Source organism: Saccostrea cucullata, unplaced genomic scaffold (genome assembly GCF_032062105.1).
Source record: "Saccostrea cucullata isolate Sc308-1 unplaced genomic scaffold, CSIRO_AGI_Scuc_v1 ctg428, whole genome shotgun sequence".
Lineage (NCBI taxonomy): Eukaryota > Metazoa > Mollusca > Bivalvia > Ostreida > Ostreidae > Saccostrea > Saccostrea cuccullata.
The window spans coordinates 184,004-200,131 of NW_026928261.1; the positions used below are offsets into that span (position 1 = coordinate 184,004).

Consider the following 16,128-nt stretch of genomic DNA (forward strand, 5'->3'; position numbering starts at 1 on the left):
TACAGTGGATTTGATTTCAAAATGCAAGTTCAAATTATTGCGACTCATAACACGTTGCAATATTCGCAATAATAAAAACATCACAATAATTTGTGAATTTACAGGGTATATGTATATATATATAAATGCCAATATAATCGCCAAGGGATTAGATATTAAGTCAGAATGTCAATAAATGCTTCAGTTTATCAGACAATCATTTCTTACTAACCACAGCGACAGCAGGCGAGACACAGGGTTGCGGGCAACCCTTACGTACTTTTTTAATCTGCTTTTAATACTGTTTAATACAGGTGTAAACATTTGTTAGCAGCTTTTTTTTTAGGAAAAAAAAATATATATATAATTTGATTTTCAAAACTCAAATTTTTACTCAATGCATAAGAATTAAGCTTTGATTTTTAAAAAGAACATAAAGTTCTGAATAAAACGTTAAATCATACGAAAAAAAAAATTACTTGCAACATGTGCAAAGCAAAAAGGAATAATTTTGGATTAAACACAAAGAATACTTTTATTTATGCATGCAAATGGGATACTCAATGTTTTTTTGTTCAAAAAATATTTTCAAGAGTAAAAAGATTATAGTGCCTAATGAGTGTGAAATAAATTCAATATTTTTTTATTACATTGATCTGTTTATTAGATATTCTTCTTTTCCCCCAATTGACCCTAACTGATGAAGATATTTATTTAGCTGTCTGTAGATAAGTAACCTGTAATGTCATAGGTAATCTAATGGTTTTAAGACGTCATAGCTAAGCAGCTGTGATATTGGATAGTGTAAAAATGGACCTTATAATTAACATTAATTTGGAAAAACTTGGGATGTTTGTTAATATTAGGATGGCTTATTAGTCTTGCTATTGGGAGTATTTTCATAAAATTAATGTCTTTTGAAAATGAAGGGGAAAAAAGTTTTATCTAGTGCATATAAATTTGTTATTTTTATAAGGTAAAATTACTTTTTTATAATAAGAATTATTTGCTTAAAGTTCTGTGAAATATCAGTTTTATTTAAATTAATAGATGAACTGCTGAAAATACAAATATTGTTTTATAACACCCTCAGCGAGTTAAAGTTAGAAGGTTTCACTGTATTTTCTATTTTATTTGCATGCAGACTTAATTAAACAGGTCATTAACTGCCATATTTTTTTTATGAACTTTCCCAATATATATAAATGAAATATTTTAAGCAAGTAGTAAAGAAAACAATTTTACAACTAGCTAATTTGAAGCTTTCCTTTTTTATTTGTTTATCTTTAAAAATTGTTTTGATTGCATGTATCTGATAAGCTTTATTAACTTATCACTTAAAATTAATTTATTAAAATTACCCCGTAAAGAATCAGCACTGAGAAGAACTTGAAGCAATAATTTTGACGCAATTATTTTATTTTTTGCTTATTAATAATTATTGAGTGAACTGTTGCACCTGGAAAATTTCTAAGTTTATCTTTACTCAAATTGCATTCTACCTTCCTTTAAATGAACCCTTCTGTCTGGGACTAAATTCTGTTTACCATGTTTACCAAGAAGTTGTGTAAAACTATTCCATTTTTAACAGTACATTTTTTATCTCTTTATTTAATCAATGAAAACTTGCCTAATTTGCCTTAAAATAACAAATAGGTTATCATGGCAATATTTATCAATTTAATAAAAACATCATTGAGATTTTAAGGATTTCTTTGTAAAAACTCCCGAGTTCTTGAGTTCATTTTCCTAAGACTTTAACTGACCAATTTCCTGATTCAGTTGCTTGTTTTGAATGCTTCACCAGTTGTTGAAAGCTATCAATAATTATTTAGATAAATATTGATCTAACCACATCTTCATCACTGGAATTATCAATTGAATATAAACAATATTGGCTTGGTGAAAGGTGTCAAACATGATTCCAACATCTATTTACTTAATTTCAAGAGAATCTTGTGGATTTTCCCACACTAATTGTGATTCTCTATCTCTCTCTTTTGGATCAATTTTTAAAGATATATTTTTACTCCACATTGCACTTTTATGAAATAATAAGCAATAAAATCTAATTCTTTATCTAATAAAGCCACACTAAATATTTTATGTGTTTAATAAAAATCGTAAATTCTGCATCTGTTCATTTTAGTTCAGTGGAAAGCAATAATTTACCAAAGTTTTTAGCTCTGATTTTCCCCCCAATCCTATCTCCTCATAAAGGTTGTTCAAGCTGCTAATAAACGTGATAAATAAAACATGTTTGTAAAATTTCATATATTTCATTAGAGAGTGCATTATCACAAGGATGTTTTATAGGTTTGTTCTAGTATTTAAAAAAAAATATTTTCAATATAAAATGTCTTTTTCTTCCATGATCCATTATTATTTAAGATAAATTTAAAGACAATTAAAAAGCAAAAATTCTCAAAAGGGTGATACCTGAACTTTTATCTCTATAAAAATCAAGCAGTGCCTTAATAAAAAAATATCGCTATGATTTATTTTTTTAACACATGAACCAAATTGGACTGATTTTTTACATGTATATAAACATCTGATTTTTAACATGGATGATTAAATTAATGTTTATCTATCTATAACTTATAGCACTTGTTTCCTAGTTCCCACCTTACCTTAGTTATGACCAGTTTTCTGACATCACATGGTCCTTCTTGGTGTTGATCCCCTAACCCTGCACAATAAGACTTATCCGCTGTAACCTTAGAATGTTCCACACCACCATGCTCCTGAAAATGGTGCTTCCTTACAATATAGTTTGGGAAATGTCTGATTTCTTCTGCCCCTGAATTAAAATCATGTCCATCACATGGTGCTTGATTTTTTATACAGGCATCATATTCCCTTTGTTCTCTGCAATTTTTAACAAGATGGAGAAGTGTACTAGAAGTTGGTTGACTTTCTTTAATTATTTGTACATGGAGCTCATTTGATGAAGCAAGTGTGTGATCAACCTTCTCCAAGTTTCTCTGTGTTTGAGTCCCATCTCGGAAAACTCCATTGTCTTTCTTGTACTCAGATGCTCTTTCTAAAAAACCACTAGAAGATGCTTGAGCATTTTTAGACTGCAAGTGTGCAACTTTTCCTTTTGGATTTTGCAACCTGTGATTTGAGATCTCAGCTAAGTTTCCTTCCACATTTTGCAAACCTAGCAGAGAGTGACCTTCCGTGGAATTTTGCAATCCTTGTGACAAACAGTTTCTGAGTTTTTGGGAGAATTCGAGATTTGCGTCTCTTAGTCCTTGCAGTTCAGAACAGGTAGCATTTCTCAAGTTACTACAGCATTGAGTGTCTCCATCACACTGGCGACTGGAAGCTTGTGGTGCTACAACATAGGAATGAGTCACCCTCTCTCTATTGCCGCTTCCATCTCCTGATATTGGTAAAACATCTTCAGAAACATGGGGTGAATCATCGTGACAATTTGCTTTATCAGCACTGCAAGGAAAAAGTCCTCTTTTGTAAACAATTCCATCCGAGTTGCTGGCAAAGCCCCGAGATTCCCCACCAACCTCCAGAACATTGCTCAAAGGCTGAGACGCGAGTCCATAAAGCTCACTCGAGTCCCCTGATTTTGGGTCAGCACTAGTCTGAGCTATACTCTTGCTTTTATCTTTATTTAGGTTACTAGGCAACACTTGGGCTACATCAACAGTCTTCTGTCCATGACTGATGGTCCACTGACCGGTACCGCGGGATTGTGGGATTGATTTGACCGTGATCAGTTTCTGTTGACCGGCCTTGGCTGGAGTGAGTTGTTTGGTTACTGGACAGATATTCTCTTTACATTCTTCTTCTTCTTCCTCTGAGTCCTCCACAGTGGTGAATAAGGTCCTCTGTAAAGTGTCCTAAAAAGACAGCAAGGTCAAGGTCAAAAAAAGTCAAAATATCTAATGTTCCTTTACTTTCTTTGCAAATCTAGCATTGCCTTTACGTGTATTTGAAAATAAAAAATATGAAAATAAAATGAAAATAATAATCATGATAATAAAAAAAATAATAACACCCCTCTCCACAAATACAAAGCATACCAATTTAAACCAAATTAACAGGCCAATAAACAAGCTTTCTGATCAACATGATAAAAATAGAAATGTTGTTTTTTTTCTAACTTTATTTTTAGGGAAAAAAAAACAACAGCTTCCTAAACCTAATCAATTCACCAAAACCCGATCAATACACTGAATGAAAAACAATACCCATCAGAACTTTATCTCAGTTACAAGTACCTTTTAATAAAGTTTCAACAATGGCATCAGACCAGAGAGCAACTTTATCAATAAAATCACCGTGCAGCAAGAACAGGATTCCGTTATCATTCATTTTTTTTCCTTGGGTAATTTCTTACTGTAATTTTTGCACATCATTCATGAATAACAGTCATTCAGAGAGAACATTAAACAACAATTTTCCCCAGTAATGCTTACAGGACATCAGCTGGAGAATTATTTGATAATTCACCAAGACAGAGTCTGTGCACAGAAAATTAAAGTGCTGCAGCCAGAAAATTATCCATATTAATGATTAAGGATAATTTCATTATTTATAAAAGTTGTGGGTTGTAGTTTATCATTGATTTTTTTTTCTAAAATCTTTAAAATCAACTTACATTGATATACATATATATATAAATGTGTCAATTTAATCATCTACATTCAGATGAACATATTTTTGTTGCATATCTTACTACTGTTTTTCAAATTAATGTCAAGGTTAATAAGAGGTTTGTTGACAAACAGACAGACTTAAAATGTTCCTTTTACATTGTTTTGTTTTTCACAATAAAGCTATTGACAAACAAACATACACGCTATAAAGTAAACATTTCCCCATTTTCCTATCATTGGTGTAGCAAAAAATATTATCTTCTTCATTTGATTCAATTAAAGACCCAGAACGTAATAAATAATGATTTTTGGTTGATATCAGAGCTGCTCCGATTTCTTACTGGTGGAAGTATCTGAGAGAACAATGAGTCATCCTCACCACTGATCGCAAGGACAAGTCTACAATTGCTGATCTCTCCAGGATAACTATTGCTCCTATTTGACTTTTATTGTCTTAGCTAATAAACGCTGTTGAGAGAGAGAGAGAGAGAGAGAGAAGGAGAGAGAGAGAAGTGCAATAGACCTATAATTTTTATTTCAAAATGCATCTACTATCAATTAAACATTTATCTCAAATTTCTTTTATTGAAATATTTAAAAGGGTCTCTTTGAACTGACAATACCCATTTTCTTTTCTCTTTTATGGGAGGGTGGGGTTCGGGAGGGGGGATGGGTGGTGCATAAGACAGAAAACAATTAATTCTTTTTATCTATTCTGCCTGATTTATTTTGCCTTTCTGCTCAATAATACCCACTTCCTAGATTTACCTAACCTATAATCCTTTATTGCTCCACACAATGGTAACATGGAAGACTGTTGGTCTCTGTAAGCGAGCTCTGACTCAGTGTTTGTCAAAGGAAATGGGCTCAAGTTATCTGCACTCAGGGACTCGAGGTTCCGAGCAGGATTGGGAAATTATTACGACCAAAGTCCCGTGTTAACCCGAGCAGCTATAGAACCAAGTGAACATGCTTTCAGTTATCAGACGGACATAATATTTACGTTTAGTCACTGCAGTCTCAGGAACTGCACTCAGTGCCCCTTCAGAATCCAGATAAATTCTGTAATCTTGGGTGTAAAATCAGAAAATTAACTCCAAGCCTTATTTGCATGATTGACAAGATTCTTGCAAATACTCCAGGCTATGACAAGACAATCTGTGGTGAACGCATTATATTAACCATACTCTTAAATTGACATGAAAACCATGAAAACAATAGGTCATGATCATAAAATTATGTCAGAGTACTGATATATCATGCAATGATGCCTAAAGATTCAATTGTAAGTTTGACACACTGTCACTGTTTGGCTAAGAATAGCTAAAATTTTTAAGAATCATGAAAAGTGGCGAAAATTATTTTCAATTTAGCTGGGAGAGCCAACTTCCAAGATACATCCTAAAAGATATCAAAAAAAAAAAATCTGGAAATCTTTCAGAATAAATATATCATGATCAAGAACTGCAGTCAATGAACATGAAAAATTGTCAAAGGGTCCATAAATGCTTGAGGAACTTTTATTAATGAAAAATTCTCCATTCCCATGAGCAGCAATGCCTATTCCAAGACTCCCAGTAAAATAGACTCTGTCAGAATCTAGGTGTAAGAGTTCCTGTGATCATGACAGGTCACAATTAGCGGTTTTCCTGTATTTTCTTCCTGTTGTTCTCTGATTTCCCCTGGTGGTTGCCCAGTGACACACAAAGCTGTATAGCTGTAAATCTATATAATCAGACACCTGCCAATAAAGGCAAAAATTCTATCTCTAAACAAAAGAAGCTTTGTCACTCAGAAAATGCAAAAGAAAGCGCACTTGAACTGTGTTATGTAACACTGAGAAACACGTGATTAAAATGGACAAAATTAAGGATTGTGGGTAAATTATTATCTTGCTTTATCTCCTGTAATTGCAATACCAGAAGCCCATGCCATGAAAAAAATCCACATGACTGATAGACAAACAAGTAAAGGAAGGAAATGGTGAAATGCACTTCCTCTTTTTTCCAGAAAAAAAAATGAAGAAAAAAATGCAGTTGAAGTCAATGTTGCACTTGAGATTAATTAGGCCTGGTGTGAAACATCTGTTTAAAGTACAATATCCCCTGATAACCAAGCCTAGTGTTACAGAAATATTGGTCCCAATGGTTATAAGTTAATGTCTGCATTTGTCAAAGAAATAAAGATTTCTATCAGAAAATGTACAACAAGAGGCTCATTATATCATCCATATTTCTCATAAATACCATGGATATGTCAAAGTGAAAATTGAATTAAAAGTCCCAACTTTATGTAATTTTGACCTTAATTGGTAGCCCAAAAATTTCTTGGTCTCTTGAGTGGGGTTTGATATACAGTTAAACTTGTATAATCCAGATGTTGTATAATCTGAAATCTTGTCTAATACAATGTAAACTTCAAGTTAATTTCAATATTTTCAATTGTTGTATATGTTGTGTAATCTGGAATGCTGTCTCCAATATCCTATAAAACAGTAGGCCAAAGCCGCCAGATTAGACAAGTTTTTACCAGGTATGTGGAAAATTGAATTTAAAATAAAATCAAACTAAAAAAATAATGATTACAGATATTCATTTGGCCAGTTCACAGGTGCAATACTGTCTGTGCCTAATAAAGAAGGACTTGAAAATACCAAATCAACTGTGACAATCTCAAGTATATTTCTTGTTTGTCTTTTTTCAATTTTCTTGTTAAGTATTTTATCCTAGTGGCAGAATTTTCTTGCAAGCACCTGTCAATTTCTAATTATAAAGTTGTACACTGCACAGTGAACATGGTAAAGAGAATACAAAGAGCAATGCTTATTTCCCTACTTCTTAACTAAAACAGCTGGTAATGAATATTTCATCAACACGGCAGCAACAGAAAGAAAAAATATTTCCTTAGGATATTTTTTGGTGCACTGATATGAACTTTGAGTAATTTTCAATTGACCTAAAAGAACTTAGTGGCAACATCACAGAAAAAAAAGAGATTGTGGCATTGTGTCACGAGAAATATTAGATGCCAGGGCTAAGACAAAGAGCAGAAGAAACCTGCCAATGCCAAAATCTCCCGCAACACAAAAGGTGTCAGGTCTTGTACAGAGAGAGACCTGTCGCCACTTCTAATTTGTTTGCAGGCACATGAAACGCTTAGACTATTGATGACTTAATTTTGAATGATTGCGGGTTTCTCCTGAATATTTACTCTGGCTCGCCTGTAATGGAACACGGTAGAAAATTAATATCATCACCTGCCAATATCAACTATTGAACCATGTGGAAAAAGCTTTCTTCTCTTAATCAGCATTTAACTAATTACTAATTATAACTAATACCTTGGCACCATAACTAAGTCCTGGAAAAAAAGAATTATTATGGAAATTAAACATAATTTCATGGAATTTATTCATCAACACATCTTTTATTTTAGGGGGATTTAAGTTCATGAGAATGAGAAATCTTCACATTTCTCGCCACACCAACAAAAAAGAAAACATCAAGATAGTCTTTGGTATTGATTCCCATTGAACAGACTATTTCAGGTGAAGTTTTCAAAGAGAATCTTAACACCACCTCTAAGGAACATAGAAACTTGGATATAAAGGAAAACTTCTATTGACAAAGACATGAAGAGTATCAGATAATTCAGATGAAGGCTGTGATGTGCTTTTGTCATAATAAACACGGTGTCAGTCTGGAGAACTAAGACACTTATGGAGAACGTTCTTGTTTTTTGTTGATAAATAAATCATTTACTTCTATAACTGTGACTCCTCACCCAACCAGTCCTTTTCCCATTAACAATAAATACATGTAAAACAAGAACAACTTAACATTATTTCATGTTATTTTTATTAATTATTCAAATTTCATATTCATTCTTAAAATTCTGGAAATGCAAATATGAGATCAAAATGATAAACTTTGTAACCCATTATTTTTGTAAAGAAAGTTCAAAACTGGGAATATTTCCATAGAACATGAATGTCTTATACTGTGAGTTCACTTTAATGCAACATGAAAAGAAATATATATAAATTAAATATTTTTTAACCCCTGCAAGAGTATCATAAGTACAGGTTATTAATGAAGGGTAGTGAGGTCAAGGTCATAGGAAGGTTAACCTCAGAAAATTTTGACACAGCTGAAAAGCTCTCATAAATTTGTATTTGGTGTCTGAATTTTGATGCAAATATCTTGAATAGTTTTTAAAAGTGGGATTTAAACACAAAAGGAAACATCGAAGTTAAAAAAAAATAATGTACCAATTAATGTAAATGCTTAGAATACTTTAGATGAAATTTTTAAAAATTGTTATTTTGAAAATGAACTGAATGCAAATAAAGAAAAGTCAAGGTCATACATTTTAGACATTTTGGAATAATTCTTGATATAAATCAGTATATCTGTTTGGATGAAAATATTTTGAAATTTTTTTAATAAGAAAAATGCAAATTAAAATAGTAAGGTCAAGGTCATAGGGAAGTTTAGATTAAAAACAATTGACGCAGTTAATTTCCTCTCAGCAAGTATCAGCATATTAAGTTTTGATAAAAATATTTTGAAGTTTCTTTGAACCTGATCTTGATTAATATTAGTATAAATGCAAAGTGTGAGGGATAAACAGACAAAAGACCAACAAGACAAAGAGATGCCTTGGAATGTTATATTTTAAATTTGTGTAAAAATATTAATATCAGCTTAACATGTTTAATTATCCACTGTGCAAATTTTTTATTTTTGTAAAGTCTGCAGAACTTGTAAAAGTTCAGATTGCATTAAAATTTTCTTAATATGATCTATGACATAATTAAAGGAAAAAATCATTATGACATCATAACCTAACATCAGATCATAATGCACAAAAAAAATCAGATGTAGAAGTATATTGGATTCTTCTGAGAATATTTTTCCAGTTAATATACTTACAATTATCCACAGGACAATCAGTTTAAGTAAGATCCAAACTTCAGATTTCATGAAGCAGCCCAGCAATACTACTAGCTCAAGTGAGTTATGTTTATAGAAAATGTTCATCAAATCCAAAATTTGCAGCTGCATCAAAGATAATCAAGTTAACAGCTGAAAGACAGATCACTAATAGACCATGAACTGCAAGTAAGAAACTGTGGCATATAAACATAAAAATATATATATAATACAAATTATCGTCTTAAATCAAACGCTTTAGCTGGCACTGATGTGAGCTATATCCAACTCTCAATATGTTTAAGAAGTGTCGCAACTTAAAGTTATAGCTGTACATAATTCACGTGTAAAATATGCGTGCCTTAAAGTTTTCCACACAGAAATGGCAAAGGAAAAAAAAACATTTTCAACTGCAGAGACAATATCTGGCGAAATATTTGTGTTCAGGCAATATCCTGTAAATTATTCTAATGAAAGCTCATATTGTTTTAAGTCGGCTTGTTTTCTTGGGAGGAGAAATCCACCAAGGGCAGATTCCTTCGCAGTAATAGCTAACATCGAAGGTTCATCAAAAAAGATTTAATCATCAAAGGTTACATTAATCACCCCAATTTCTTATCAGATTTTTCCTTTGAATATTGTAAAAATAATATTTACTTAAGTATTTCAAAAGAAATATGTAGATGTAAAGTATAGTTCTCCTGAACTTTATAAAGTTTTTCTAAATAATTATGGATTATAAGTATTTAGCATTTACAACTGATTAATTTAAATATGCTAAGAAAAATTCCTGGCATTTCATGCTATTTTTGTCTTCCAAAAGTAATTAAATTCTTTTTGTTTTCCGAAAGTAATTAATTTCTTTTCCCTGAATATTAAACACTTGTAGTTAAAAGTATCAAATATACCTCATTTTCTTTATTATACCAAAAAGCAAAGAAATTTCAATATTTGAAAATTTTGTATTTATAAATAATAAAGCAATGAATTTCAATATTTGAAAAGTTAAATTTTTTGAAAATTTAATATAAAAAAAATTTAATTTTTGGAAAATTTAAAAATGATAATGATCTAAAGCTATCAAATCCCCCTTATCCAACAAAGTATGCAGGTGCCCCCGTCAACCCCACCAACACTTTTTTCCATTCCATGGACAAACAGAATTTTAATTTTTAAATATCCCTTTCTTCTCAAAGTTTCTTTTTGAAAATCATGAAAATGGGAAGAAGAAAATATTACAGGTGAAAATAAATAAACAAGATTTATTAAAGAGGCTGGTATATATGTTCATTAAATTATAAACCTATCACCAGTAATCTTCTTTTCCCGACTCCGTGTAGCAAGGTAATGATATTAATCAGAGCTTCAAACATAAACGTTTCACAGCAGTAAACGAAGTGAAAAAATATCATATCGAAAAAATACGAGAGCCCGACCACTGCGAATCAAACATCAGGTATTTTAATCGTGATCTTCCTTAATTGATAGCTAATAGAGTTTGGCTCTGGGGGTAGTTCTGAAATCGGGACCAATACGTATTTCCCACGCTGCATCAAAAGGTCGGGGTGAGGGAACCAGCATAGCTGGCAGGCAGGGGGAGAGAAAATATGTTTTACATAACTCGCGTATTAATCACGACGCTCTCACCTGGGAAATTTGAATGTAGACATGAGAAATGGCTGGCTTTATCTCTCTGTTTCTTGTCTTTCAGCCGCATCGTATTTTCTTTTCTTCTGGGAATGTTTTCTCTAGATTTTTTTTCTATGCATATCTTGTACCTGTCTTGTGATAATTTGATTTAATTTCTTTCAGATTCCTGTAAATTGCTGAGACGTAGTAAAATGTGCTGTAGACAAAACGACCTCATTTTTTCCTTGGCCAAATGATGGGAGAGAGAAAAAAAAGAAAAGAAAAAACATAAAATAAGGGGCGTCAAATTCTTTTTTTCCTTGCACGCTGTACTTTCTTCTAATTGTGCATTAATCTCCTTTGCCAACTCTGAATTTAGAACTTTTTTCATGGAATGCCAAAAATGACATTTGTTTTTCATTGTGAATTTTATTTTGGAATCAAAAGGACCGCAGCCCACCTGTTGTTTATAAAGTGTTTTATCACCACCAGGCTTTCACAGCCCCCTCTCCTTAGATCTACTTGCTTGTAATTGTAAGCAAACTTCCTCACATTCCAAATCATTCTATCTAATTGCAAATTCTTATTACTTGAACTGCAGTATCCCTGTCCCTCCAAAGTCAAAACTAAGCAAGCAAGAAGTCTTCCTTTCATCCTTTTTGCCTCAACTTACCGAACCTCCACCAGTTGCCTAAATGTACTGAATTTTCAGAGCGAGAGAGAGATAATATTACCATCTTTAACAATATCAGCACATTCCCACTGTATGAAGTCACAGTGAGTCAACTCCACAAACCATCTGTACATCAGACAGGTTAATGCCTGCCCACTAAACCACAAAATCCTCCCTGCCAGGCTCGGTTACCAAGTATAGGGAGTTTAAAACTGGAGGAAGATTCCAATCTGTTTCAAATATTTTACTCTGGTCATCGTATAAAAATGTTGTGTGAGGATCAACTCATCTTACTCATCCAGGACAGGTTTCTTATAGTAAACACACTTGACGATAAAATTTTACAGAAACTAATACTGATTAAGTTCATCATTTATCGGTTTTTGCATTTTAAATTTTGTTCTGAGCTTACTATTTTCTTAATAAAGTGCCACGCCACAGCATGATATGCCCGTCAAAAAATTACAATTAACTTAAACAGTTTAGAGTGCAAGAAAATCATGTAAACCTTGATTCTAAACTTTCCATGATTTTTTCTATTCCTTAAAATATTTGTTTATCCATCGATGTGGTGTAGGCATTAATTATAACAAATTACATCATTGATAGATTTCTGTACTGGTTGTATTAGACCTTAATTGTCAAATGCTCATCATATTAAACAATATCAAATTAGTCTTAACAACTTAATTTAAACCAAATTAATTTTTAAAATAAAAGGCTGGGCCATCAAATGACATATGCTATTTAAACTGACCAGCAGTTCTTCTGTCTAATTCTCAAAGGACACAGATAAGAAGATGCTAGCTAGCCTTCCTAAATTGAACTCTTTAATTAATCTTTGACTGGATGCTTGTCTTCTCATTACTATAGATGAATGAATCTGCACTATCTACCATAAAATATTTTTAAAACATTTAAAATACTCAATGATTTTTTTTTTTAACATTTAATGTCAGAAAGGTTTAAATATGCAATTTCTATGGAAAATGGACATGCTGATTCCACCCCTATGAAATTAGTTTTTTAAATTAATAATATTATATAATATTAGATTAGTTTATAATGCAATATCGAATTAGTGTTAATTACTTTTCATCAAAATCATTTTAAAACTTAGGCTAGCCAACAAGAGCTATTTTTAATCCAACAGGCTTACCCATCTGCCCAATTCCCAAAGGCACATAGATATCACCGATGGTCTCCAGTTTGCTCCTCACACTAAACTCATTAATTTCTCTCTAATTTGACATGCAATTTTCTGTTATCAAAACTCTTGACCAGTGCTTGATAATTACACTCATGGGAGACATGGGATTTCTCTTAACATACATAATATCTGTTATAGATTGCTGTCAAGTATATGCTGAAAAAAATAAGTATTTTCTTGATTTAACACTTTTTTAATAAGGATACGACTAAAAATTTGCATTTTTTAGGATTATGAAATTCAAAATTTAAAAGACTTAGTTTTTTAAAAAATTTCACTTAAATTAAAGGTCACAGTGACCTTGAAATAGGTCGCGACACACCTTCTACCCAAGATGTATACATTTGATAGTTCTAGGTCTAATAGTTTACTAGTTATGAGCCGGACAGGATTTTTCCATATTTGGCCATAGCATCTTAATTAAAGGTCAGAGCGACCTACTTTTTGTGCGCGACACACCGTCTACCCAAGAAGTATCAGTTGACAAAGTTTGATAATCCTAGGCCTATTAGTATTGAAGTTATGAGCCGGACAGGAATGGACAGACGGACAGACGGACGGACGGACACGAGGCCTATAACATAATACGTCCCGTCTTAAGAGGGGCGTATAAAAAGAAATCAAATTTCATCTAAAATTTAAATGCACATAATTTCAGAACACCTTGCATTTGGTAAAATTTAAAAGAAATGGTCTTTAAATTTGTTGAGAATTTTCTGATGGAATACAGCCAGGTTAGTTGTGAGTAAGAAATATTTTTGAGTTTGAAAATCTTTTATCCTAATGGGAGTTATCTCTCTTAGCAGGGGGTAAATGAACCTTAATTTTTATAACAATATTCACAAAATTCACTTGAAGAGTGTCTGCATCATTCTACTTTATAAATTTTTGTTTATTTTATTTAATTATTACAGTCAATAAATATGATATAGATTTCAAAATATTTCAAAACATCCATTTCATATTGCATCTTATTTTCCATAAACAGAAAAATAGAATAAATCCAATTAAGGGTCTTCACTTTATTATCCGCTTGAAAGTACAAGAAGCTTCAAGGATTGGCATGAAAAAATGATAAATTTTGGTAAATAAAAGTTATTCCAATTTTGGGAGCAAAATGCTGGTTTTAACAAAAGGATATATAGAATCTTTTGATAAAAACCTTCAAGTACGTCTGAAACATTAAGACATAAGACTGCAGTCACTAATATGAGTAGGGAATACAACAGTCAATTATGAGGTAGACATTAGACACTTTACAACCACACAAAGAATTAAAGTACAAAATCTGTAATTTATTAACAATGATCATAAAAAAGACTTCCATCTCTTTCTGAAATTTCCACCACAAAGCTGTATCCCCATCTCTCTGCTTGGCGAAATAAAAAAAAAAATATTCACCCATACTGTTTCAATAAAAATGTTTTTTTGTAAGGGGGGTACAGTCTGGTAATTAGTGCGCTCCTGTGTCAATGGGTCTCTCGTAGTCTTAGCAGGCATATAGAGTTACTTCTAACACTTAAGAAATGAATGACTTTGATCCCCTCCCGGGCAATAAACAAGACTTTTGAATTGTTGTTCCTGTGTGGTCTAGCCTCGTAAACTGGGTTACAATTCTCTAAATGCATCATAATCACTTATGAATCTCCATAATTTCCTCTTGAGTGGCAAATTTTTTGTGTCTTAAATGCTCTCAATCAAACAGAATTTTTGAATTTTTTATGTTGGCATTCTTATTCCTACAACACCTGACAAATAGAATTGAATTTGCTGAAGTGATGGGTTTCTATAAGACCACACAGCAAAAATCAAATTTAGAAAAATTTCATACAAATTGTCTGGAATATAAAACAAAGTGAGAAGAATTATGTGTGAATTTTGCTTCAAAGATGAGTATTGGAAAACAAAACAAAATGTCACTACTAAATCGTCCCTCCATCATAACTCATGTACATTTATAATCCTTAATGGGGCTTAGCTGATAAAAATAGGCTTGAGTCCATCACAATCCATGCCCCATCAGAAGATTTGGTACATTTAGAAAAGGAATCGGGTCTCCAAGTCACTTACTGTCGGGTCCATAAATGGTGGCCTTAACATTTTCTTGGTCGCCATGGAGTAGCAAGAAAATTATGTCATTTTTAAAAGACATGCAGTCACCTACGCCTCCAAATGAAATTTAAGTCATTTTCAACAAAAAATGCACTGGTGTTAAAATTTGGATGACTAAAAGGAGTTAAGTTGTGGGTTTTTTGTTTTTGTTTAAGAAATTCACAGGGCCCAAAATGGCCCAATGTGGACCTACTTCTTTCCTCAAACATAGGTAATCAGAGATTACAGAGCTCACCTCAACGAATGTTGTCTTTAAGTAACGCAAATTAAGTCACACAATTAACCAACAAAAAGTGTACATCCAAAAATGCAAAATTTACTGTAAACCAACTTTAATTCGTGTGCGAGTAATTTTCACGAAGTTCGCAAGAGCCTCGTCATCGCGAATATTTCTCACCGCGAACTGGTTCTTAAAGACTATGTGTCTATTAAAAAGAGAACCTAAATAGGCTTTATCGCGAAAAGTAATCGTCGCAAACTAGTTTACCCCTGGTCAATCGCGAAATAAAGTCATCGCAAATAAAAGTTGGTTTACAGTATGCAATTTTGATTTGATACTTTGGAATAGGTCTATATAAAACCTTCAAACTAGTTCTTCATCATGAAAACAATTAAAATCCAGCATCTGAAGCAAGTTTGAGAGTTTTCATCCCTTGAAGCATCATTTGTGCAAGTTTGGTTTATATAAGCCTTATGATTTCTTGGTAATAGAAGACCTGCACCCATAACTTTTACCAGGTCCATCATCTGGAAAATGTATGTCGAATTCAGCATCTGAACATTAGAGTGCATCCTAAGATCATCCTATCATCCATGCAAGTTTGCTCAACATAGAGGTCAAAGTTATTTGGAAATGAAAACTGTATTAAAAAAAAACTAACCTTTTCACTTATCCAGAAAATGTAGGGCAGATTCAGCATCCGAAGCCAGCCTGGTAGAATGCATCCTTAGATGTATCATCCATGC

The 16,128-nt window shown here is 32.4% G+C and overlaps 1 protein-coding gene across 1 annotated transcript in view; it reads right to left on the reverse strand.

The window, feature by feature from the left end:
- Positions 1 to 16,128, reverse strand: part of LOC134276959 (uncharacterized) — a 42,269-nt gene that overhangs the window by 9,447 nt on the left and 16,694 nt on the right. Inside the window, exon 15 of the mRNA XM_062759248.1 lies at positions 2,613 to 3,845. Coding sequence (XP_062615232.1) covers positions 2,613 to 3,845 — 1,233 coding nt within the window. The remainder of the gene's footprint in view (positions 1 to 2,612; positions 3,846 to 16,128) is intronic.